The sequence below is a fragment of the Eublepharis macularius genome, chromosome 6 (genome assembly GCF_028583425.1).
Source record: "Eublepharis macularius isolate TG4126 chromosome 6, MPM_Emac_v1.0, whole genome shotgun sequence".
NCBI lineage: Eukaryota > Metazoa > Chordata > Lepidosauria > Squamata > Eublepharidae > Eublepharis > Eublepharis macularius.
The window spans coordinates 133152214-133178052 of NC_072795.1; the positions used below are offsets into that span (position 1 = coordinate 133152214).

General features: G+C 44.7%; 1 protein-coding gene across 7 annotated transcripts in view; it reads left to right on the top strand.

Moving 5' to 3' along the window:
* ZMIZ1 (zinc finger MIZ-type containing 1) overlaps positions 1-25839 on the top strand; it is a 559350-nt gene that overhangs the window by 477645 nt on the left and 55866 nt on the right. For 4 of the 7 annotated variants that reach the window (XM_054983312.1, XM_054983314.1, XM_054983313.1 and 1 more), the window contains exons 9-10: positions 21348-21462; positions 23668-23885. In XM_054983312.1, coding sequence (XP_054839287.1) covers positions 21348-21462; positions 23668-23885 — 333 coding nt within the window. Of the gene's footprint in view, positions 1-14201; positions 14271-21347; positions 21463-23667; positions 23886-25839 lie in introns of all 7 variants that reach the window. The other 3 variants (XM_054983309.1, XM_054983311.1, XM_054983310.1) reach the window with 1 other exon arrangement.

Consider the following 25839-nt stretch of genomic DNA (forward strand, 5'->3'; position numbering starts at 1 on the left):
ATTGTTAAATTTGCCACTGCCTAGCAGAGGGAAGGCCAGATGGTGACCTGTGGACCACATCTGGCAGCCAAGGTAAAGTTTGGTTTGTTTGTTTGTTTACGTTATTTATTCCCTGCTTTTCTCCCAAGTGGGAACCCAAGGCAGCTTATATCTAGGGGTGTACACCCACCCCAGGAAAATCCAGATCCAGGTTTCAGGGATCCCCAAAAAATCCAGGATTCCTGAAATCTGGGAAAGATTTTATGATCCAGAGAACCCTGGCCTTTATTCCCTATGAGGAAAGCTATCTGGGGGATATCTGAGGGGTTGGGGGGCATTTTTCAAGCCAAGTCCACCAAATTTGCAGAGAACTGACTGTCCTCTAAAGGACACCCCCCCCCCCCAAATTTCAGGAAGATTAAACCCTGGGCTCCAATTCTATGGGCCCAGAGAATCATGTCAAAACAGAAAATTCGACCCAAACGAAACTGAAGCAAGAGGCTCTGAGGCAACTTAGCCCAGTTGAAGCAACGTCACCCACAGAAGACAGGCAGACAAGGAGAGCTCCCACAGCTTCTGCTGTGTTTCGTAGCTGTATTTGGGTCTATGTTTGTTTTCAGATATCTGCACTCCATACCCCTTGTATTGTTCGTTTCGCTTACCAGCCGTTGAATCATATTGATTTACACAGTGTAATCCACCTTGAGTCTCAGTGAGAAAAGACGATGGATGGATGGATGGATGGATGGATGGATGGATGGATGGATGGATGGATGGATGGATGGATGGATGGATGGATGGATGGATGGATGGATGGAATTGTCAAAGCCTAGGAGCATGGGCCACAATCCGGGTAAATTAGTCCTGACTCAGGTCTGTTAAAGCCAGTGAGATTTAACATTCAACTGTTGGTTTCAACAATAGTGAGTCACAACTAACTTTCACAACTAACTTTAGCTGAGTTGGGGTATTTTGTGCCTGCTTTAAAGGAAGCATGCTGAATTGTGCTCTTAACCAAAATGTAAGCATGATTATTCAGCAAAAGAACAAGTTTGAGAACTTTATTCTCTATTTGTATTTATTCTCTATTTAATAGTAGGTTAGTAAAGTAGACTGTCCCAAGTAAAGCTAATCCCCCCCGCAAAAAAAATTTAAATAAAGAAAAGTATTTAGAATGTTTTCTTTAAAGCACCCATTCTATTTCATCCAGATTTTAGCTGTGTTTCTTTTTTTTTTTTACAAAATGATGGTTTCAACATTGGCCGTTGGTCTTAATAACAACAGCAGCAAAACAACAACATTTGATTTATATAGCACCCTTCAGGACAACTTAACACCCACTCAGAGTGGTTCACAGAATGTGTTATTATTATCCTCCTGACAATCACCCTATGGGTGGGGCTGAGAGAGCTCTGAGAGAGCTGTGACTGACCCAAGGTCACCCAGATGGCTTCAAGCAGAGGAGTGGGGAATCAAACCTGGCTCTCCAGATTAGAATCCTGCCGATCTTAACCACTACACCAAATGCAAACCACAGTAGCAAGGTGCAGCCCTCTGAGAATGAAACTATGGTTGTATTCAGATGTCACTTTAACACGTGTGGTTTATGGCATGGTTCTGCCTTGTGTGGTTGCATTGCTGCTGTGTGGCTAGCAGAACCCGATCCCAGCAAGCGATGTCATCACTGTGTGCCCACACTGGGTTCTAATAATAACACGTGAGTTAACATAAAATGAGTTAACACATTTTGCAAAAAGCGCACATACTTCAGCACTCTAGTGACAATATTTTAGTGTCGCTTAACCTGATGCTGTTTGCCTGTAAACAATATCTAGCAGCAGGGCTTTTTTTCTGGGAAAAGAGGCGGTGGAACTCAGTGGGTTGCCCTCGGAGAAAATGGTCACATGGCTGGTGGCTCCGCCCCCTGATCTCCAGACAGAGGGGAGTTTAGATTGCCCTCCATGCCACAGCGCAGAGGGCAATCTCAACTCCCCTCTGTCTGGAGATCAGGGGGCGGGGCCGCCAGGCATGAGACCATTTTCAAGAGGTGCCGGAACTCCATCCCACCGTGTTCCAGCTGAAAAAAAGCCCTGTCTAGCAGCATGAGTCTGTACGTATGTATCTCCTCAAAAGCAGTTGCAGACCCCTCTGTACTGTGAAAATTGCCTTGCCAAGAGTTAGTTTCACAGGCAGACAAAGATTACACCCTCTGAATTTTAGAATTAAAAAGAGGTGACTCTATCAGTGCAATTGGGTCCTTGTGATCCATTTCAAAACTTGAACAGTTTTGTGAGCCAATGTGGTGTAGTGGTTTAGACTTTTGCCAAACACCCAGGTTTGAATCTCCACTCTGCCATAGAAACTCGACCTAACCTACATCTCAGGGTTAGTAGTAGTAGACAGTGCCGTCAAGTCATAGCTGATTTATGGTGACCCCGGCGGGGTTTCCTTGGTAAGAGACTCACAGAGGTGGTTTGGCATTACCTGCCTCTGCATAACAACCCTGGTCTTTGTTGGAGGTCTCCCATCCAATTACTAAGCAAGGCTGACCCTGCTTCTGAGATCTGATGAGATCAGGCTTGCCAGGGCTAATCAGGTCAGGGCACTTCACAGGGTTACTGCAAACAAAAAACAGAGGAGAGAAGGATGATGTAAGCTGATTGGGGTCCTCACTGGAGAGAAAGGTGGGATATAAGTCGAAATCATCTACATTTTTGAAGGAATGTAGTTTTGCCTGTCTTTGAACATGCACCGTGAGCATGATCTGTAATCTCCCCTTGGGCCAGTCACACTCTCTCAGCCTTACCTACCCTACAGGGTTGTGAAGATAAAATGGAGGCAAGGAGAATGGTGTAAGCCACTTTGGTTCCCCATTGGGGAGAAGGGGAGGAATATATGAATGAAGCATGCAAAATGAATGAATGAATGAATGAATGAATGAATGAATGAATGAATGAATGAATGAATGAATGAATGATGGTTGTACAGACTGAACAGGATAATCCTCCTGTATATTCTCTCTTATAGATTTTATAAATTCTCTAAGGGATTTAGGACAGATTACATGAACCTTCCCTTCTTCCATGTTATTTTCACAACAACCCTGTGAGGTAGGTTAAGCTAAGAGAGAGTGACTAGACCAAGGTTATGCTGTCAACTTCGTGGCAAAGTAGAGATCTGAACCTGAGACTCCCAGGTTTCAGTCCAACGCTGTATCCACTGCAACCCATGGATACCATCCTGAGCTCCCCGGATGAAAGGCAGAATATAGATTTGCTAAATGCATAAATGAATAAGAAGTGTAATAATAAATGATGGAGAAGTTTTGGTGTCCAATAAAAAGTCAGGTGCATTCTACAAATAAGCGTCTGTTCAGTTATACACACACACACACTGCTGAAATACACATCTGTAAGCCATTAAATCAGTCACAGGCACTTGGTGTGCCTCCAGCAATATGTGTACATATTTTGGCAAAAGTTATAAGTCAAAATCACCTAAAATTCTGAAGGAATGTACTTTTGCCCCTCTTTGGACCGGCGGCCTGAGCATGAGCTGTAATCTCCAAGAGAGCATCAGCCCTTTTCATTCATTCACACCTTCTCTGACTCCCTCTCCCTGCAGACTACCCTTCTGGTTTTCTGTGCAGAGCCTTTTCTTTTCCTCCTCCTCCTTCTCTCTCTCTCTTGTCTTCAAGGCAAAAAAAGAAACCAACCTTCCACGCGCGCGCACACACACACACACACACACACACCCCAAACCAGACATGGAATCTGTTCCAGTGGCTCCTTCCCTGATTGTTGTAGCAATTGCTGACCTCCAGGCACTATGAATAAATAGCAAAGCTGGAAACAAAAGGATTCTTCTGGCTGCCATTATCTCCCATTAACATAGCAGAGGCACTGCGGTGTGAACAATGCCATTCCCATTCACCGATAAACAGCAAGTTCCTGGGCGTTTGGATTACCAAGGCAACAGGCAAGGGTGGAAATACTGGGTGGGTGTCTCGGTTTGTGTTTTATTATGATTATTATCATTATCATTATTATTGAAGGATCAGCCTGATGTGGGATCCTAGGTATATCGAGGAGCGCAAGTAAAAAAAAAACGAATGCCTCGCTACTTTAACAGGGAGGGAATAAACTGAGAAATGATATTTCAGATGCCGGCACGTGGGTGACGATAAGTCATGGGTGCAACGGGGCTGGCTGGTGCTATGAAATGCAATAAAGATGAAATTGCCTCTGTGCCAAGCGGCAAAATATGCCAGGCATCTTTGAAAAGCAGGTAACAGGTGGGATGTTGATAACAGGTGGATTTTGTGGCTGTCATATCAGACTGTAGCAATGTGTTCATGTGCCTAGTTTGCTTGTGTGGCAATAGACAGAATCTCCCGGCATGTTTTTCTTTGAATTGTTATCAGTGGTAATAGATAGCCTCTGTCCCCATCATATGAAAGATTTAATACTAAATAATCCCCATCTAGTCTGTGGGGCTGGAGCGCATGTTCCACTTTTCCAGTACAGCTTTGGTGTCACACTGTTGTGTGTTCATGTGTGCATAGTTTTCAGGGGCACATAGCATGCAAAACAGGTCACTGTTTCATGTTCAGTCTGGAATCCAAAGAGCTACTTTAGGTGCTCCCAAAGGTTTTGGCAGGCTCAGTGGGATTCCTTTCGGTCCTCTTTAAACAACCTCCCTGTGCCGCATCACAAACTGTTTTTGAATGGCCGCCCTTTCTCCAATTTCACAACTTGCAGCTGCTGTTCAAGAAAACAAGCCCATTAGAGCTTAGAAGTAATTATGCTGTTCGGTGGGTCCCTGTTGTTTTGTTTCCAAATCCAGAAGTATCCAAATTAAGTTGAAGCTGAAAAATTTGCATCTGGATCATAATCTCAGTTTCACAGGGTCACACAACACCCTTTGATGCTGTAGCAGTTAGAGTGCCAGATAAGATCCGGAAAACCCAGGTTCAAATCTCGACTCCGCTGGGAAGCTTGCTGGGTGAACTTTGGCTTTGGCTAGGTGATCATCTCAGCCTAACCTAGCTCACAGGGTTGTTGTAAGGATAAAACAGAGAAGAAGGCAATGACTAAAGCTGCTTTGAGTCTTTGTTGAGGAGAAAGGCCAGGTCTGAAATCAGTCAATCAGTCAATAAATAAATAATCTGACATCTTAATTGATAGTATATTGATTGATAATATCTTACTCCATGAAAACAACAAAATGCATAGTGGGGTGAGATTTGCAAGTATAGCGCACAATAAGCTTAGTAGTGCCTTTTTTACTCATTTTTATGTTTGAACGTCGTAGACTTTGCCTGCCCTTGTCTGATTTGAAAAGAAGAGTTATACACCTTCCTTCAGACTTCTCCCCAGTCATGACTTTATTTTTTACATTTCCATCCTGCCTTTCCTCCAGGGAGCTCAGTCTGATGTATGTATTTATCTACCGCCCCTTTTATTATCACAACAAACCTGCAAGGTAGGCAGGCTGAGGTGCTTTGTTAATAGCGCCTCGATCCCTAATCTCTGCAGCTGTTATCTTACCCGGCTTCTCACTGGCATGGTTTTGAGAAAGAGAGACGATGCAATTGGACTTCAGAGTACTGCTGTGGGAATGAGAGAAAGAAGAATGGTTCAGAATGATGAAACGGCAAGTGCAATAGAAGTAATATATTTAGACCACCAAAGGCATAAAAAGCTATTTCATGAATATTGAAACCAAACGTACAATAAGTATGCAACAGTACCACTGTAGTTACAATTTACAAATGTTTATCTATATGCTCTAGCACCATCTGCATACGTTAAAGAAAGATTTTCTCTCTTTTTTCCAATTGTCAGACTCCTACTTTGTCTCGATTCCTGTTTCCTTCTTGCCTCCAGTTCATGTGGCAGGCTGTCATTGTTCCATTCAAAGAAATTCAAGTCGTATCAATAGCATAATACTTTGATTGGGTCCAACAGAAAGTGGCAACATCGCGAGCTGGCTTCTGAATTTCAGATAACTCTTTTCTCGGGTTGGATATTAAAACTCATGGGAGAGGGTGAGAAAGTATGCTAGTAAAAGGCAGGGTGGAAGGGCCATCAGCAAGGGTTGCTAAGAGAAATTCTGTTAATTCCCGTCTACCTAATTTCTTTTCCTATGTTTGTCTGCCATGGCCTTGTGCTTGGTGGTTCTGGTGCTGCTGCTGTTTTGTGGTGTTCCCCGTTGGCCCTGGGTTCTGCTTCGCTGCTCTGAGTAAAACTGGTTCTTTTGGGCTTGAAGCAGCGTCCCTTGCTTCAGTTTGGTTTTGCAGTTCCCTGGTTTGACATGGTTCTTTGGCTTGATGATGTCAGTTCCCTTGCTTCACTTCGGTTCTGGGGTGGGGGGAGACTCCCTTGCTTCAGCTTGGTTCTGTTGGGCTTTGTTGTTGGTTCAGCTTGCGTTGGGACTTGTTTGGGAAATGGCTTTTGGCCAGTGATCGCCCCATGCTTAAAGTTCCTTTGCTTGGAGAGCCTTGAAAATGTTTTCCCCATAGGAAACAATGGAAAATGGGTGGCAGCACCTTGTTCAGGGACCCATAGAATTGGACCCCAAGGCCCAATCTTCCTGAAACTTGGTGGGTCTTTATTGGACTGGAAAGAATATGTTCCTTGCAGGTTTGGTGGAGTTTGCTTGAAATATTCCCCCCAGCTCCTCCCCCATTGATTTTCTGCTTAGAAAATAATGGCCAGATAAATCCGGGATTCTCTAATCTTGCAGAACCAAATTAAAGAATCTGACCTGGATTTCTAGGATGCTGAATTTTTATGGACTCCCTGATAACCAGATTAGGTACACAGCTCTCGTTGATTCCATTTTCTGGAAGATAATTCTGAAGAGAGAAAGGCAGGAAGGGAGATTCCACTACATTTCAGAATTTTGCTTGGTAGATGTTCAGAGGCAGGCAAAACCTTCTCAAGTCTTTCTGTCTTCCTGCTAGAACACCACCCTGGAGTGTATAACATAACACAGCTGCAAAGACTGTAGTTGCAATAAAATGAAACAGAAATTTTTCTTTTAAAAGAGAAAAAGAAGAATCAGATGAATCAATGGCTATAGTTCAAAAAGTGAATTTTAGAAAAAGAAATTCCCCTCCTCATAACAACACTACCGTCAGCCCTGTGTGACAGCAGTGCGGAAGATTGCTTCTTTGTCCCAGTCTGTGTTTGGTGTGACCAAAGATCTTTTGCAGCTGGCATCAACTAAGGGCTAAGCTACAAATGACGAATGACATAGGTTGGACACTTGTCAGCTTCCCTTTTGATGAGAAATGTAGGCATCCTGGTCTCGCAGCTTGGCTCTCCGACTGCTGTCCAATGGACTTTTCAACTGTCACTTGTCCAACATTCCGCCAAGCTGCCTACATTTCCCATCAAAACTTGAGGGAAGCTGACAAGTGTCCAACCTGTGTCATTCATCACTTGTAGTTTGGCCCTAAGAAAAGTGGTTTGCAAAGACCTTCTGAAATCATTATTTGAAATTCATCACACGTTAGAGGCTGGGCTCCACCATGCCTTTTACCAGCAGTATCTTGCTTGCTCCCTGCCTTGCGACTTTCAGTAGGTCTTAGAAAAGTCTGCTGCTGCTCTTGCTATTGCTGTTTAGAGATTCCATCACTCAAAGGTCATGTGATAGCCGCCGGGGGAAGTGGATTTGTGGCAACATTAAGGGCAACAGATTGAGGAGACGGGCAGATTTTAGACAAAAGGCACCACAGTATGCCAGAGAAGCTCTCCTGAGCAGCTCCTGTTTGTTTCAATTGACCTTGCACAAGAGAACTTCCCCATGTTAATTACCTGGACGAGAAGATGCCATTTAGATGGTTCAGCTTGGACACCAAAATGACTTGTCCTGCCCAGCAGCCATCCAAACCTGACACCCAAGACCAAGCCATCCAAATGACCTCCCTGTTGAACTGCCTTTTAAAAATTTATTTATTTATTTATTTATTTATTTATTTATTTATTTATTTATAGTCTGCCTTTCCTACTGAGACTCAGCGGATGAAATAGTGTGAGTTTAGTACAGTCAGTATCAAGGACAATTCCATAAACAATGCCATTGGATAAATAAATATAAGTTTACAAAGATATAGCATTAGCAAGGATCCAATACGGAGTTGAAGAAATGCTGAAACAGAACATTAGCAATTCTAGGAGTGACATTAGACAACATTTAACTACCCAGTAGGATCATACTTGAAGCAGAGGAAGCACGTATAGGAGCATATAGTTTGCGTTCCAGAATTGTAATAGCAGTACATAATTTGTGCAAAGAAACTAAATCATGTGGCAAAAGAGAAGGTAATTCCCCCACCCCAGGTTACTGCCGCCTGTTGGGAGGGGGGTGGATTCTGTGGCAAAACTTCAGCACGAATGGAAGGAACTCTCCGTGGTGCCAGTGAGAACATTTCATTGTTCCACGTCTAGATTAGAATCTCTGGCATTAATTCATCTTGTCAGAGCACTGGAGCACTTTTTCCCTTTTGAAGTTCACAGCCTAAGTAGTCGGTTAACATAGCAAAATGTAAAGCAATTTTGGGTAAAGGTGGTAGCTGAAATTGAGCTTATGGCTGGTTATACACATTGTTATGAAAGGTTCTTCTTTTGCTTGCTCAACTGAGAGATTATGTACCTATTGTAAACACCAAAAATGATTTCAGATTTGCTTATAGCTGCAAAAATGATCATAGCAAAAGTATGGCAAAATGCAAAAAATTTAACCAGCTTGTGAAGCTGTATAGACTAACAAAATCAGTATGCCTCAAGGACAATAAGCAAAGAACACCTTTTTTCTAACTGTTTGGAAAAACTTTTGTGGGTTTTGGCACCTGATACTTGGTTTAATTATTGATTTTTATATTTGTTCTTCTTTGCTGGGATATATATTAATACGCTATAAGAAATTTTAATACGTTAATTGTAATAAATAGTGGAGAGACCCCAGGTAATTGTGACATTCCCCAGGAGCAACAGGGAGATCTCTCTTGGAGCATTTCTTCTTCCTGGGCCTCATCCAGCCTCGTTCTGTTCCTTGGACGTTGCCTTCTGATGTTACAGGAGCTAAGACAAATACTTGTTCAGAGCCCTGTTAAAACTTAATTCTCTAGTTACATGTGCCCAGTTTAGATTGGGACCCCAGCATACGAAGGGGCTTGAGACCTGTTGATTGCCTCATTGGGGAACCTTACATATACTTTGGTTGTTTTGGGTTTTCCGGGCTGTATTGCCGTGGTCTTGGCATTGTAGTTCCTGACGTTTCGCCAGCAGCTGTGGCTGGCATCTTCAGAGGTGTAGCACCAAAAGACAGAGATCTCTCAGTGTCACAGTGTGGAAAAGATGTAGGTCATTTGAAGCCATTGAAATTCACAAGCATAAGCAAAACTTCAACAGGAAAGAAGAAACCTTAAGAATGAACAGAGCATGGTTTCCAGTTCTGAAAAACACCAGGCTAACAAAACACTCTATACCCGACAATAGCCCTGCAGAGAAGATTAGCACATCAAGTACCAATCCATATGCAAAAGAACCTCCTCAGGATACAGTGAAGCCTCCCGCCATTAGCATTCCACACCCTGGGGAACTCTTACAGGATGACTCAGCTCAACCCCACCCCTCCTGAGTAGATAAATAACATAATAATAACATTCGATTTATATACCGCCCTTCAGGACAACTGCCCTTCAGATACAAATGACCTACATCTTTTCCACACTGTGACACTGAGAGATCTCTGTCTTTTGGTGCTACACCTCTGAAGATGCCAGCCACAGCTGCTGGCGAAACGTCAGGAACTACAATGCCAAGACCATGGCTGTACAGCCCGGAAAACCCACAACAACCATCGTTCTCCGGCCGTGAAAGCCTTCGACAATACATCTTACATATACTGCTTGACTTACATGTCCATGGGCTATGTGTAATGTGTAGTTGGGCCCTCGTCTTGTGGCTTTTATTCCAATCGCACAGGAGCAAATTCAGCTATGATCCACAGCAGACCTGAAAACTAGACCTAGTTGATGGCAGGAAAGGCAGGACAAAAAAAGTTTTAATAAATAAATAAACCTGCTGCCCTGCATGTTTATGCAAAAGCAGCCTGATGCACCTACATTGCTTAGGCCAAAAGCCATGCACCTGTCTTTCTTCCACGTCCTCGCTGGCAATGCCAGCAACATAGGCTCGCTTCTGAGAAAGCTTTTTTCTTCTCGCATTCTGGAGAATGGCTCAAGCATCAGTGTAGCGTAGCTCGGACGGTGGCTCTCCTCCTTTCCTCTTCTACGTCAGGCGCTGTCCTTCTGTCCAGCCCTGTGCTGACTGCTGGCATGTGCAAAACTGTTAGTTCTGTTGCTGATTTAGTCAATACTCTGTCTCCAGCTGAGTCTAGACTGACTTTCTGCCCCCTCCCCGAGGGCACAATGAAAAATCTTAATTACCCTTGTACTGTTCAACATAAGCAAGATTACGGACAGCTTTTCCCTTCCGTTTGGAAGCCACATATTGTCAGCCCTTTTTTTGTCCAGGTTGAAAGAATAAGTCGGTTCATAATTTATTTATTTTTTTGCCATTTGCACTTTTGAATTGATTTTTGCTAATATTTTGTGTCCAGCAGTAAGATGTCTGTAGTTTTGATGCCAAGGAGTAGAATTTCATTTCCTTAGATAAAGTTTTACTGAGTGGTGAGCTCTCTATATGAGGCTTTGCAATGCAGTTTTCCTTTAAACAACTAACTGAGATGTAATCCCAGGTTTCTTTAGTGCATTGAAGGGACATGGCTGAAGTGCCCTGAATCAAACACCAGATGTTTACCCATTTTTAGCCTGGAATGAACAAAAGTTTGACCTTCCTATCTTCAAGGGAACAAGTTTCCATATCAGCTTGTCTGCCACGGAACCCCTGAATGCTGAAGAGGGGCGCTTATGTGGTTTGGTGCTCAGGTCTGCCACATTTTAATTATTACCTAAAACACACTCTATGGCTGCAAATCACAGGACAAGATTGGTAAAAATGAGGATGCTGTCTTTCGGGGAAATCTGGCCATTATTATTGATCTTCTAATTGTGAATGGCTTGAAACCCTTTTCGGGATCTCCAGAGCTTCCCTAGGTGGAACACAGTTTGAGAACTACTGTAGCAGAGAATAGGGAGCTTGAACTTTGAACAGTGGTGCGGGAAAGGGAATTCCATCAGGTTTGGTTTTGCTCATCCCTGCAAGGCACTGTGCTACGGCAAGCTGCACATACCAAAATTCCCTCTTCTGCACATGACTGATCATCTGAAGCTCCTTTCCAGCATTACCACCACAATAGGTGCCCTCCCTGCATTGCTCAGGTAATGTTAGAAATCCAAGGATGAATCAGTGACTGACCTAAGTTGCTACTCCAGTGTAGGTCTCCTGAAAGGTGGAGCAAGGAAGGAGCTGCACTGTATTGACTCCTCCACATGCCCAGAACTCCCGGCATACTGGAACAGTGGGTGGAGAATGTCCAGGGCTTTTTTTCTGGGAAAAGAGGTGTTGGAACTCAGTGGTGGAACTCAGGACCGCACAATGACGTCACTTTGGGTCAGCTGGAACAAGGGGGGGGGGGAGTTTTTTAAAGTTTAAATTGCCCTTGGTGAAAATGGTCACATGGCCGATGGCCCCACCCCCTGATCTCCAGACAGAGGGGAGTTTAGATTGCCCTCCACACCAGAGGGCAATCTAAACTCCCCTCTGTCCGGAGATCAGGGGGCAGGGACAACAGCCATCTGACCATTTTCTAGAGGTGCCGGAACTCCGTTCCACCACATTCCTGCTGAAAAAAACCCCTGCTTATGTCAATCTCACAGTTAAGGTTGGAAGGGACCCACACTGTATCCCTTTGCAACGGGTACAGCTGTAATTAAAGCTATAGATGTAATTATGAACTGGACTCCGTAAAAACACCATAACCCCACCATTCCCAATCCGGTAAGGTTTATTTTCATTTTTTTCATCTAGCATTTTACATTCACACGCTACTTTTTAAATTGTACTCAAGTATACAAAATATATACTTAAAAATGTAGAGTGTGAATGGGACAAACGTATCATTTAACTATGCTCTTAGGGCAGAGTGACAATCCTGGGTTTGTTGCTGTATAAATTGTGAAACAGCCCTCAGTAGAACTCATCGAATTATTCTGCGCTATCAGAGTAGAGAATGCAAAATAGATGTAAACGTTTCCAGATATTTTGAAATTGTCCTTAGAAATATCTCACAAGACATTTATTGGATCTTTTGGCTGAAAAATGTTCTGCAAGTCCATCACTTCATCACGTTCTTTCTCAGCCAGAGATGTTTGGAACGAAACTTCAGACATTTCATCTTGGCAATTTGACACGTGGTTGGTTAGAGAGCAAAGCTTGCAGGGGTAGCTGAGTTAATTGGATTACAGCTGGTTTAGTCTTATCCTGGCAGGAGCTCTTTTGGGATACCAGCTTTTTTAAAGGGTTTTTCAGACACTATGTTTGGGAATATCTAGCCACACATAAGATTGTGGGAGCACGGGCTACCCACAATCCTCCAAATATATACAATTAACATTTCACCTGAAAGGGGGCACCTCACACATCAGGAATAGCCTGAGGAATAGCCTGTAACCCTACTACATTCAGTTGCACCCCAAACATGATGTCTGAAGCAAGTCTTGTGGGATACAGTCATCCTGAAGAATGATTCGACGTCCATCTGGAATAGTTTGGTCTTTTTGAGCTGGCATGGTTAGTGCCCCAGTTTGAATTGGATGTTGTTTGCCAAGAAATGAAGTGGTTAGTTCTCTCTTTAGTGGCCCAGTGGATCATGGCTCACCTCCATAACCATGAAGCCTACAGGCAAAGAAACCCATTATTAGTAAGGGAGGGAGGAAGGACAGATCGTATGAACAGAAGGAATGCGTCTGCATCCTTCCCTCCCTGCCTCTTGCCCTTTCCCCAACCCCTTGCTCGCTTGGTTCTCCCCTCCCTTGCCTCTTACCTTTCTTGGCTCTGTATCTCCCTTACAGCCATTCACCCTCTTCTTCCCTCCAGCCAATGCTTGCCAGGTTCTCTGTATATGCTTACTCCATGAAGTGTGCCATTTCTCAACATGCGCCCTTTCTGACTTTGCTCTTGAAAGATACGTTGTTTCCCACCTTCCTATCAATGGCTGTACAATCAGCTTACCTGGGCTCCTTAGGGCCTTCTGGACTCCACGCCTAGTTGAGCTAGCCTCCGGCACTGGCCATGAGCTTAATCTTCACAAAGATAGAGATTTAATTGTTGCTATCTAGTTTTCAGTGGTTCTATTGCCGGAATTATTCTAGAGGATTCATATTACCATGTCTGAGCTGTTAATTGGTTAATGTCCCATGTTGTGGCCTTAAAAATGAGCTTAATAGGCATTTTAATAACAGCAGGTATCTTTTCAGCATTGCAAAGTCATTTTGCATTTAAGTCAGTTCACACAAGTAGTCTACAGTTTACAACATCTAATTCGTTGCTTATTTTGAGGCTTGTGTTTTAGGGCAGAGAGAGATGTTATGGGCAAAACAACGATGCTACCAAAAATGGCACCTCTGAGTCAAGCTCTCCCCTATCTGTCTAATATGCAGGGATAATTGCCCCATGTCACAAAGTCTTGACATTTTGTGCTTCACCCCAAATTGCTCCCTGTAGGGCCAGGGAGGGTCACACAATATTGTCATGGAATGCAGTAAATGATCCCTGTGTTATGGCAGAGAATTTGACTTGACACGGTCATTTTCTGTGGCATCCCTGAGCCCCACTTAATTTATAGCTCCACCATTAGGCTACATTAGGACTCTCTCTAGCTTCAGTTATTACATAATAAAGTAGTAGCAATTTAATTCCCTTTGTGATCAGGCAATGTAATTATCTTCATCATTAGTAGTGTAATAATAACAAAGTTCTATTAACTAATACTGCCATTTTCTGTTTGAAAATAAGGATATAGCCAAAGTCAGGTGATGCAGACTCCAAGTGAAGCGAGCCAGGTTGTGTGTGTGTACTTGAAAATGTGTGTCTATGAGTCCCCTTGTCAGTTGCCTGGATAGCCTAACTTAGCCTCAGGAGTTAAATAACGTAACTGTAAGGGCCAGGTATCAAAACAGGGTAATCTATGTGTATTGTTAGGGCTTTCGATTTTGATTCTGGACCTACACTTTCCCTTCTAATTCATAGGTGCATATGTGACGGATGCCACCTTGACAGACCCCAGAGATTGAAACGGGGACCTCCAGAGCTGAAAGCGTGAGTCTCTGCAGCTTGCGCTAAGGAGCCAGCCTCTGAAATAGCCTGTGAAAGACTCCCTTGTTCTCTGTGGACCAGCCACAGAGAGGGATACTTCATGGATACAGAGGTTCACTTGTAGCTGATAGTCACCAGTTCCCCCCACCCCGCCCCTTGTCCTTCGTACATCAGGGATAGCCTTGGTTGCGTTCTCATCCACAACATACTATTCTTCCATGAGCCCAATTTCTGTCCTTTAGTAATTCCCCCTTTGGGCCACCGAGTTCTTGATCCTGTCTCAGTGCTGAGGAAACACCCCAAAAAGGCTGCTTTCACTCCACTTTAATTACCAGAAGGGAGAAATATAGATTTTTTTTAGAGGACAATACACTTCAGAAAAACTGTGTATTGGATCAAGGGAAATAGCAGATACAGAGGCAAGGCAGAGATTTAATAGGAAATAGTAGCGTGTTTGTACCAAAGCTAAGAGGAAATATCATAGGGACACTTCAGGTGGAATTAGTTAATGAATCAATCCTTTAGATTTCTAACTTTCCTTTACCTCATTCACACAATTACTCTGTGATGAGATAGGCCCACATTTCTACACTTAACAGGTGGGGAACTGAGCCCAGAGAAGGTAAGACTTTCCAAGGCTCTCCAGTGAATTCAGGGCCGGTCAGGGATTTGAACTCCAGTCTCCTAGATACAATTCCTTGGCTTGCAAGAGGTTTCTTAGCAGCGTTTTCAAAGGTGTTGAGAGCCTCGCAAAGCTCCCTCTTACGGCTACCCAGTAAGTTATAATCGGATTTGAGATATGACGGAACAGAGGTGGAACAAACCAGGGCCTGACGAGAGAGACAGCAGAGTCTGGCAAGATACCACTGTACATATAGACACGGGTCATTACGAAACCGAACTCCACAGCCACAGGGGCCAAATGAATCCTACCCTTATGCGACTATACCGCAGAGCAAAGCTGGAAGACTTCCTCCAGCCTAAGGAAGAGCCACTCAATTTGGAGGAAGGCCCCATAGATTGGGGAAAGGCTCCTTGGAAGATGGATGGATCCACCTTTTTAATGGGTTGAGTCAGGGTTTGCCCAACCCGACTTTCGTTCCATTTTTAGTCCATTTAACCAGATGGCAGCTGCTAGGAACAAAGGTCACAAGCATCTCAGGGGCCTGATTTGGATCAGAACCACCATACAGAGGCAGAGGAGACTTCAGTCTTGCCCCCTCCCCCCGGCAACTGTTCTCCCAACCTGAAATAGCCCAAGGGGGTGTTATTTGCACCGTAAAAATGAAATGTCTAGTTTGGCTGTAGGAGACGCAACAAAAATATTCACCCTATCAATTGTCATTTGCAATTGCCAGTTGCTTCTTCACTGCAAAGGATTTGGGGCAGAGTACAGAATGCAAGGGAGAAATAGCAGGTGGAGAACAAGGAGCGCGTCGGCATTCTCGCACGCGCCTCTGTTCCCCTTCACCTTCCACGCTTTCAGTGGTTTTTCCTCCAGCCAGGGTTCTAGACCCATCACAGAAATAAATGTGGGGCTCCTACCCAGGCTCTGTCCACATATCATTGACTGTGCACTACCACTGCAAAGATTTTGCATTTTCAGAGAAGACAGTTGCGAAGGATTGCTCTAGCACAGAGATCTAGCAAGTATCTAGCAAGGAGTGGAAGGACCCCCTGTCTGGGCAAAAGAAGCTGTGGAAGGGGGAAAAGGCAGGGAAGGTTAAGCCGCCCTCTACCCACTTCATTCTTCTCCTGTCTTAGAGTCTCTATAGACGAGACATTTTAGACGGGGATGCTCGAGTGAAGAGAGACACAACGTTAGCTGGGAAACATAGAAGACAGAACAGAAGGCTGTCACTTTCGCCTCACTACAAAGAGCCGGGAGATGGCTCCTAGGAGGGTGTGTTTATTTCTTCTTTGCCTCCCCGGAGGTGAAATTAGCATAGCCTTCAGAGAGCCAAGCTACAAGTGACGCCTGACACAGGTTGGACACTTGTCAGCTTTCCTCAAGTTTTGAGGGGAAATGTAGACGTCCTGGTCTTACAGCTTGGCTCTCCATTTAATTGAAGTTTATAGAAACTCCCACACACACACCCAGCGGAGGGGAAGGGGGGCACCCAGCGAGAGCCCAACGTCTGCACTCCCCTCCTGACCACATGTTCTCCCTCCCATAGACTGCCGCTCTGTAAACTTCAATTAAATGGAGAGCCAAGCAGCAAGACCAGACTGCCTACATTTCCCATCAGAACTTGAGGGAAGCTGACAAGTGTCCAACCTGTGTCAGGCGCCACTGTGTCAGGAGAAGGGGAAATTAACAAACCCTCCAAGGAGCGATCTCCTTGCTCTGTGTAGAGAGGTGAAAGTGACGAAGCCTTCTGCTCTATCTCCTACATTTCCTGACTAACATTGCATCTCTCTTCACTCGAGCATCCTCGTGTAAGACGTCTCGTCTATAAAGATGCTTAAATGACACCCTTATTCAGGCCTTACTTGCTACAGTAAAACAGTGTGGGATTGTGTGTTGGATGTGTTATCTGTGGGATGGAACAAGATCCCAAGGCTACATTCTTGAGCTTTGCCGTTTATTTCAGTGTTTGACATTGTACATGCACTGCTGGAAGGATTTTGCATTTAATGTTTCCATATTATTTCACTGTCCTCTGAAGCTAGCATCCTAATTCTCTGTGTGTCTCATTATTTGCAGTGGAATTTATTTCTTTGAGTTGTGCCAAGAATGGAGTCCCTCCCCGTAGTTCAGTCTGAATAGGATGGGGCAGGGCTTTTTTTCAGCTGGAACCTGGTGGAACGGAGTTCCGGAACCTCTTTTAAATGGTCACATGGCTGGTGGCCCCACCCCCGATCTCCAGACAGAGGGGAGTTGAGATTGCCCTCGGCGCCGCTGGAGCAGCGTGGAGGGCAATCTCAACTCCCCTCTGTCTGGAGATCAGGGGGCGGGGCCACCAGCCATGTGACCATTTTCACTGAGCACAACCCACTGAGTTCCACCACCTCTTTTCCCAGAAAAAAAGCCCTGGGATAGGGTCATTAGTAAAGAATAGATACACTCTGCTTTTTCAGGCCTTGGTGTTTTGAGTCAGCGTACTGTCAGTAGACCTAATCACATGTCCCAGGATGTATTGGTGCATTTGTCTTCAGGCTTTTCATACTCACCTTTAGGTCTAGGTTTAAGGGCCCTTTTTTCTCCATCTCACTCTCTGTTGCCTCTATATGGTTTCTTTCCTTTCCTTTCTTAAAAACAAATCCCCAACATAATAGTAGTGCCTCTGTGCAACTCATAGGTTAAAGCCAATGCATTCATGTTTAGGAAATTGTCCAAGGAACAGTGCAATCCTACGTGGAGTTACTCTAGTCTAAGCCCATTGAAACGAATGGGCGTAGACTGGAGTCACTCTGCTTAGAATTGCACTGGAAATGCATTTAGGACATCTTCCCCCTAAGCTAAACATTTTCTGATGGTTGTTCTTAAGTAATCTTTACTACTCAGTGTAAGATGAATAGTTTTTACGGGGGAGGAGTCCCTAAAGAACGCTTTAGATTATATTATTGTTCCCATTGCATCTCACAGAGCATTTCCCTCCAATCATGTGCAGTATCCATTGAAAGGGAAGCCGTTCCAATCACCATTTCTGGTTCAAATATATTATTGTTAAGGGCATAAATGTTTCATTTGTACTGTATTTTTTTTTTTGTACATCACACATTTCAACAGGTGTGACCTCTTGGGTCAGTTTTGATTTTAACCTGTTGTTGCATTGGGGAATCCGATAGCAATGAGATTTTTTTAAATGGTGCCCCTCCGCCCCCATATTTAGAATAATATTCAAAAAGGAGCTTTTGAGCTGAGACATTTTCATTTTACCTATGCCATGTCGTTAATTAAATGAACAGTTCAAGCTTCCATAGATACTTCAGCATTGGAGATCATAGCGACTAAAGTTAGCCAGATGAGGTATTTCAACAAAGCGATACTGCCCTTGCTGCAGCACCAAATTTCCAAGTTTTCAGATGTTTTTGTCACTTTTTTACCCCTCAGATAGATTCCATTCAACCTGTAAGTATTGTCAGGATCAGAGATTTATTTTTATATTCCTAGATGTGTGCCTTGCATCTGTGTTTTTTTCCCCCGGCGAACAAAAATGCAGCATCCAAGTTTGTCAGTTTAACATAGACACACATAAGAGAAAATGAACAGACAGCAAGAACTGAGTGTTGAGAATAAATGAACCATCTGAAAATGGGCAGTTGTTATGGTTGTGATCTGCTTCCACCAACGATGCAGTGCTCATCTGTGGAGGTTTCCAACTGAGCTCACCAGAGCCAGGCTTCTCCCACTCCCACTGCCCCTGGTCCACAGCTCTCTAGGGGCCAAGCTGGAAGTGACGAATGATGCTTGAACGGCAAGTGAACAGACTCACGGGCATTCCTCCCTGTTCACTTGTGCTCCACTTGCACTCCACTCAATTGATTGAGTGGAGTGCAAGTGTAGCACAAGTGAACAGGGAGGAATTCCCGTAAGTCTGTTCACTTGCCGTTCAAGTGTCATTCGTCACTTCTAGCTTGGCCCTATGTGTAGGAAGCTGGAAGGGCTATTACAGGTAAAGGAAGATCCATCTGTCTTTCTGCCAGGCTGTGAATAGCCAGGGGGCTTTCAAGGCAGGCAGGCAAGTGGCGGTAGAGTGAATGGAGAGAGACGAACTAGCCGATACCCAGAAGTCTGGAGAGTTGAGGGGAAGATTCTCCTTTATGAGTTGCCCAGCTTGAATGAAAGCATTGCCTGTCTAGAATCATTTGGATTTGGGGACCAGGAGGAGGGTCTCAGGGTGCTAAGTCAGCCTTCTTGCTGGAATGGCATGTAGTTCCTTCCTCTGACAAGTATAAGGAGCCAGTGATGGTGGAGAGCGCCCTTAAGTCATAGCTGAGTTACAGTGAACCCTGGTGGAGTTTTCGTGGCAAGAGGCTAAGAGAGGTGGTGTGCCATTGCCTGCCTCTGCAACCCGGGTCTTTGTTGGAGGTCTCCCATCCAATTACTAACCAAGGCTGACCCTGCTTAGCATCTGAGATCTGATGAGATCAGGCTCACCTGGGCTATCCAGGTCAGAGCATAAGGAGCCAGCGCCTGACCCATCAGGCCCTTGGTTTGAGCCCCGGGGCACCTGTTATTCTCATATTCTTCAACCAGTGTAGCCTTTTTGACTGAGCTCAGGTATATTGTAGGCAAAGACTAGGTGAAGTATATGTGAGGCAGACCACACATCCCATCTGTGTGCATACAGGTGAAGATGAGTGTGTTCTGTTGAGTCCTGTCAGAATCCATCAAACACGCTTCACCTGCAGTGTGAGTGGATCTTTCCCACAGTTTGTAGATTTTCCTATCATATCGGATCATTGTGTAGATGGGTATCTTTTGATTGATCTCCTAATTAGTCTCACCTATGAGTGAGAGATATAGAGGTGGGACTGGATTGCTTTTAAGTAAATGTATGGACACAGTTGAGAAGGGGGGAAACAATCCTGTTATTATCAGAAAATAATAGCAACCCTTCATCAGGGTTGGAGAGGGGGAGAGAGAGACCCTGAGGACCGGGGGGGGGGTCAGCATTCTTGATGTTAGGATACTTCCAACCAGGGCTTTTTTCAGTTGGAATGTGGTGGAATGGAGTTCCGCCACCTCTTGAAAATGGTCACATGGCCGGCGGCCCCGCCCCCTGATCTCCAGACAGAGGGGAGTTTAGATTGCCCAGCGGCACGGAGGGCAATCTTAAACTCCCCTCTGTCTGGAGATCAGGGGGCGGGGCCACCAGCCATGTGACCATTTTTGCCGAGGGCAATTTAAACTTTTAAAAAACTCCCCCCTTGTTCCAGCTGACCGAAAGTGATGTCATGGTGCGGTCCTGAGTTCCACCACCTCTTTTCCCAGAAAAAAAGGCCCTGCTTCCAACAATCCCCTGAGGCACGTCAGTGCCGGGGCTGAGAGACAGTGACTTGCTTAAGGCCACGTTCTGTTGCAGAGAGGCAGTTTGAACTAGATTTTTTCCTACTACCTAATTCAGTTTTAGCCATTGGGGACGGGCCATGGCTTTGCATGCAGAAGGTCCCAGGTTCGATCCCCGGCATCTCCAGTTAAGAATCAGATAGGAGTCAATGTGAAAGACCTCCACTTGAGACCCCGGAGAGCTGTTCCCAGTCTGCGTAGACAAGACTGACTTTGATTGGCTTCAGTATATGGCAAGTTCACGTGCCCCCCGACACAACCTGCACTTTTCTCTTGAGCACTGATTTACTGTTTTCATCTAGTTTGAGATAGGATACCCTGGCCGTTTCCACACGGCTTACCTTCCCTCAGAACGACCTGGAACATCACACAAAAAACACGAAAGATCACATTTTCTCACGCAAGATTTGTGCGACGTCATGCAAATCTCACGCGAGAAAACACAATGTTCCACGTTTTTTGCACTATGTTCCGGGTCATTCCGAGGGAAGGTAAGCCGTGTGGAAACGGCCCTTCTGAATTTGAATTCAAGTCACCAGTCAGAGTCCCTTCAAAGGCCCCATTAGCCCCACTGTATGCCAGTTCAGGCAGGAAGCCCCAGAGCGGAGACCCCAGATTGCAGGGGAGGAAAGAACAAAAGTCAAGGTGGTTTCAGAGCGTGGCCATGGAATGATACCATGTGCTTCGTGTGTTAAAAAATGTTGCCGCTGGCAACTGCTACAGGCAGCATAGTTTCAAAAGGGAATTCCCCCACACACCCGTGTTTCCAGTAATGTCATTGCCATTCCCCTCCATGATCACAGCCATGCGTATTTGTTCTTCACTGAGAAGTGTGTTTCTTTTCTTTGCTGATACAAAAGCAATTGTTCTGCTCTCAACCAGACAGAAATGATTCGCTTCATAAATGTTATCACTTGTCAGATAGTTTACCAGGCGAGTGTGTTCAGGGTGATTCCATGCACAGATTAAAAGACTGCTCTTCCCGCTCGCCCCACCCCGTGCGCATTTAAGCTGTGCGGTATGACTTGGTCTCCCATGTCGGTCTCTTCTTTTTCTTTCCGCAGTGATGGGTCTTTCCCTTATGATTCTGTTCCATGGCAGCAAAACACCAATCAACCTCCAGGTTCTTTGTCAGTGGTCACTACAGTATGGGGTGTGACTAACACTTCCCAGAGCCAGGTAGGTGCCGTTGGGCTGCTGCTGTCTGGGGTAACCCTTGGGAACTACAGCAGAAAAACAAGTCACAGGAAATCAGCAGAAGAGTGAAAAAATTAAGATACCAAATATTTTGATATTTGCTTGAAATTAGCACTTGGGATAGATTGTTTTTAAAAAACTTGATGAACATTTGCAATGTTTTGATACTGGTTTTTCTTCCCTTGGCAACTGCTTTTTTTCTGTTTTCCTTGCTTTGGGCTTTTTAGCTACATTTGCCCATGTTGCCATTTGATTGGCTGGGATGACCCAAGTAACTTTTGGCATGATGGGTCTACCCAGGGGTCATTTCGTAGAAAAAGAGCTGGAGGGACTCATTAGCGTAACTCATTAGCATAACTCATTAGCATATGCCACACCCCTTGACATCACTGGAAATATGTCATTAGCATAAGTGATTTGCATATGCCACACACCCTGACATCGCCTATCCTGGCTGTTTTGGACCCAATCCTGGCTATTCAGGACCATAATTGGGCCCAAAATGGCAAAAAGTGGCTGAAAATGGCCAAAAAGGAGCCCCGAATGGTCAGGATTGGGCCGCTGCTGAGTGGGAGAGTCATCCACCACCCGTCAGAGGCCCAATCCGGGCCGTTTCAGCCCCAATCCAGGCCAAAATGGGCCCAAAATGGCCGAGAGTCCGGTGGGCGGGGCCACCTGACATGTGATCTCTTTGGGGAACTACTGGCACTGCGTTCCTGCGTGTTCCCCCTCAAAATGAGCCCTGGGTCTACCCATTATATGGACAAGTGAGGCTGAGGACAGTGAAGGCCAGAGGAGGGGAAGGGATGGCACCAAGGAAAATGGTATACAAGTAAAATGGACACATTCACAAATGCTGCAAATAGAGACTTTCCCACTCAATTGCAAGTAGTTTCATTTCACAAGTGGGTGAAATTCAGTGAATACCTCCTTGAAATGAGGCAGAGATGCTCGAGAGCATTTGTTAGACCGGGGTTTGTGTGGAGGATGCTCTAATGTATTTGGATGATTTATTTTAATTAAAAAGACTCGTCCCTTCGATGTTTTGCCTGCTTTTTTCACTGCAGAGGGTTTTTTTTAACACTAGCGCATAGCTATTGCCTGCTTAACTTCAAAGAAGCTGTACGACATTTGCAGCAGTTTCTTTTATTAAAATAATTTACTCATGTGCATGTCTGTGTCTTCAAGAAGTCTTCAGTGGGCTAGCCTCCTTCAGGCTCCTAGCTGCCATATTTTGGACCTTTGGTAGTATAGCTAACAATGGACACAGCACAGACTTTTGTTCCACACTATGGCTTCCCCAGAAAGAAGGATTTTGGCCTGGCCTTCACTTTTGTGTAAGATTTAGGGGTGTGGTTCTTCTTTCACCCAGCTGCATCTTGAAGTAATACAGACCAAGAAACTGGCTTACCTCCACCACTTCTGTTTGTGAGAAATGGGCCATTAATAAAAAGTAGAATTCTTTTCCTCAAACTTGCATGTAATATACCTGTTCCTCACTCATACAGCCCACATAGCTACACTAAACTGTGGTGGTTTGCCTCTGCTTTTGAAACCTTGGAATGGCAATTCTGCAAACAGATTATAAATTCCTTTTGGAAAGTCCCTGGTGCTCTAGAAACTACAATTCCCAGGGTACTGTGCAAGGGATTGTGATGGGTCACAAGATACTAACTGAAGCCTTGCTTAAAATTCAAGCCAACAAGAGTAGTGGTTGTTCCTCCTTCCCCTCAGATTTTCCCATTGGACTCCTGTTGATGTTGGGAAAGCATGGGGCATGTAGGCAGATTTTAGAAACCTACTATAGAGCCCTAGAATTTGTTAGTATATGCAGACAATCGATACAATTGGAGGATGTCTTTCAATCTGTGCAGTGGTAACTGCCCCCCCCCCCCCGCAGCTGAATGTGGCTGGCCCCCTTTAGATGCATCCTGTCCTTTGTGATCCATGCAGACGTCTTCCTCAGAGTTCTCACTGTCCCGTCTGCATTCCTCCAGGCAGGCTGATTGCACTGTAAGGCAGCCACTCACTTCCCAAACCTCTCTCTGCCCCAAGGAGGTCTCTTTACGATCATTTCCTTGTCTAGTCACACACTTTGCAGCACAATGGAACCACTTCTTTAAATCCACATCAGTGCCTGGGGGAAAGAACTAATCTGTGCTCTTCCTTTCTCTGTCACCCACTTAGGTGCTGGGCAATCCCATGGCAAATGCAAACAATCCCATGAACCCAGCAGGAAACCCTATGGCTTCAGGGATGACCACCAGCAACCCCAGCATGAATTCGCCGCAGTTTGCTGGGCAGCAGCAGCAGTTCTCAGCCAAGGCAGGCTCCAACCAGCCGTACATACAGCAGAGCATGTATGGTCGTCCCAACTACCCGGGGAGTGGAGGTTTTGGGGGAAGGTAAGTCTGAAACACAAAGGAAGCCTCAAGCAGGCATGCTGACAGCACAGGGGTCTTGAAAAACAGAGACCAGGCCATGTAATACTGTTTCAAAATGCATGGCACATTCTCTCTTTAACGGCACGTGAGCATAAGGACTGTTCTACGGGACTCAGACCAAGACACATGTAGGCAAATGTTCTGTTTGTAACAGTGGCCATCCAAACATCTGGGAAGTTCTCAGCCATGACATGATGATGTTCTTCTACTGTTTGTCACCATCATCCGGAATTCAGTGGTATACTCTCTGGGTCCACGGAGGTTCCATTAATAAAAAATGAGTAATTGCCAATGACGGACCTCTCCTCTGGATTCATTTAGTTCCCTCTTCAACCTAATTAAAGCTGTAGTCAATTTCCTCATCTTCCATAGCGACTTCCATACTCCATGTAGTTGTGCACAGGAGGAAGCGGTGCTACTAAGCCTGTTATGGAGAAATTTTGCATCATGGCAGGATCGAGATCAAGTGTTAGGTTCACACTCCCCCCCCCCTTATTTTTCAGATGAAAAAGGTACCACATTGGAAAGAACCGATAAGAAAATACTGCACTTTGTAGCAGGTTCCATTTTGTAAGCTCAGGGATATCCTACTATTTAAATAAATATGGCTGCTCCGCAATTTGTTTATATTCTTGTCCTTCCTTAGTGGGGCTGCTAATTCCAGGCTGAGAAATTCCTGGATATTGGGGGATGGAACCTGGGGGGGGGGGGGGCGGGACCTTAGCACAGTAGAATGGCACAGAGTCCATCCTCTGAAGCAGACATTTTCTCCAGAAGTAGAAAAGAGCAAGAGCCCCATCGCACCTCTAAGACTAACAAAATTTGTGGTAGAGTATCAGCTTTCATGAGTCACAGCTCACTTTTTCAGACAGCGAGCTAAAGAAGTGAGTTGTGACTCATGAAAGCTCATACCCTACCACAAATTTTGTTAGTCTTAGGGGTGCTACTGGACACTTGCTCTTTTCTACTGTTGCAGACAGACTAACATGGCTACCCATCCTGATTTTCTCCAGAAGGACTGATCTCTGTGTTCTGGAGATCAGTTGTAATTCCAAGAGGCTCACAGCCCTACATGCACAACACCACCTCTCAATCTCATCACACTCTCAATCCCATCAAGCGTGTTAATTACACGAGAAATCTGTCACAGAGAGATTCTTTCTGTTTTTCTTGCTGGCTGCGCTACTAGAATATATTTTTTTAAAAAACAGAAAAGATGGGGAACAAACCAGTGGATTATTCCCCTATCCTTTGGTAAGGGAATAACAAGCATAGGCTCAGCTTCAGAGCACTCTTTTTTAAAAAAGAAAAGCGAGGAGAATGATTAAACTTATAAGGAAGTACTCTGATTCCAGAAGAGGGAGAGCGCTTGGCTGGGACCTTCGAGTATAGCGTGCTTGGTATAACGGTTAATCAGGCCTTCATTGCAAGCATTTTCCTGATTATTTAAAAGCCCACGGGGTTACTGTAACCATGCCTAGTAAAATTACATCATTGCTTTTTTAAAGAAGCCTATCCAGGCTTAAAAGGAAATTAATCACAGTAGCAGGAAATGATTTGCAAATGACTTAGGGTCAATCAATTACCTCTAATAAACACCTAAAATAAAGTTTTAATTAACATTGAAATGGTGACACAAACCACAGGTTTAACCATGATTAACATTTCGCTAAGCTAGCATGTGAAGGATATTGACAGATAAAAGGGCAGCAGCTCCTGTGCGGGGGAGAATGAACCTTAGCACGGGAGGCCCCACACAGCTTGGTTGCACCGATGTTATGCTTGCTTTTAGCAGAGCTGAGTAATTGCAGGAATGTTAAGACACTGGCAAGTGAAATCATTTGACGGACTTTCAGAGGGGTAGGAAACCTTTTTGGTCTAAGTACCAAAAATAATCTCCTGTGGGGTTACCAGT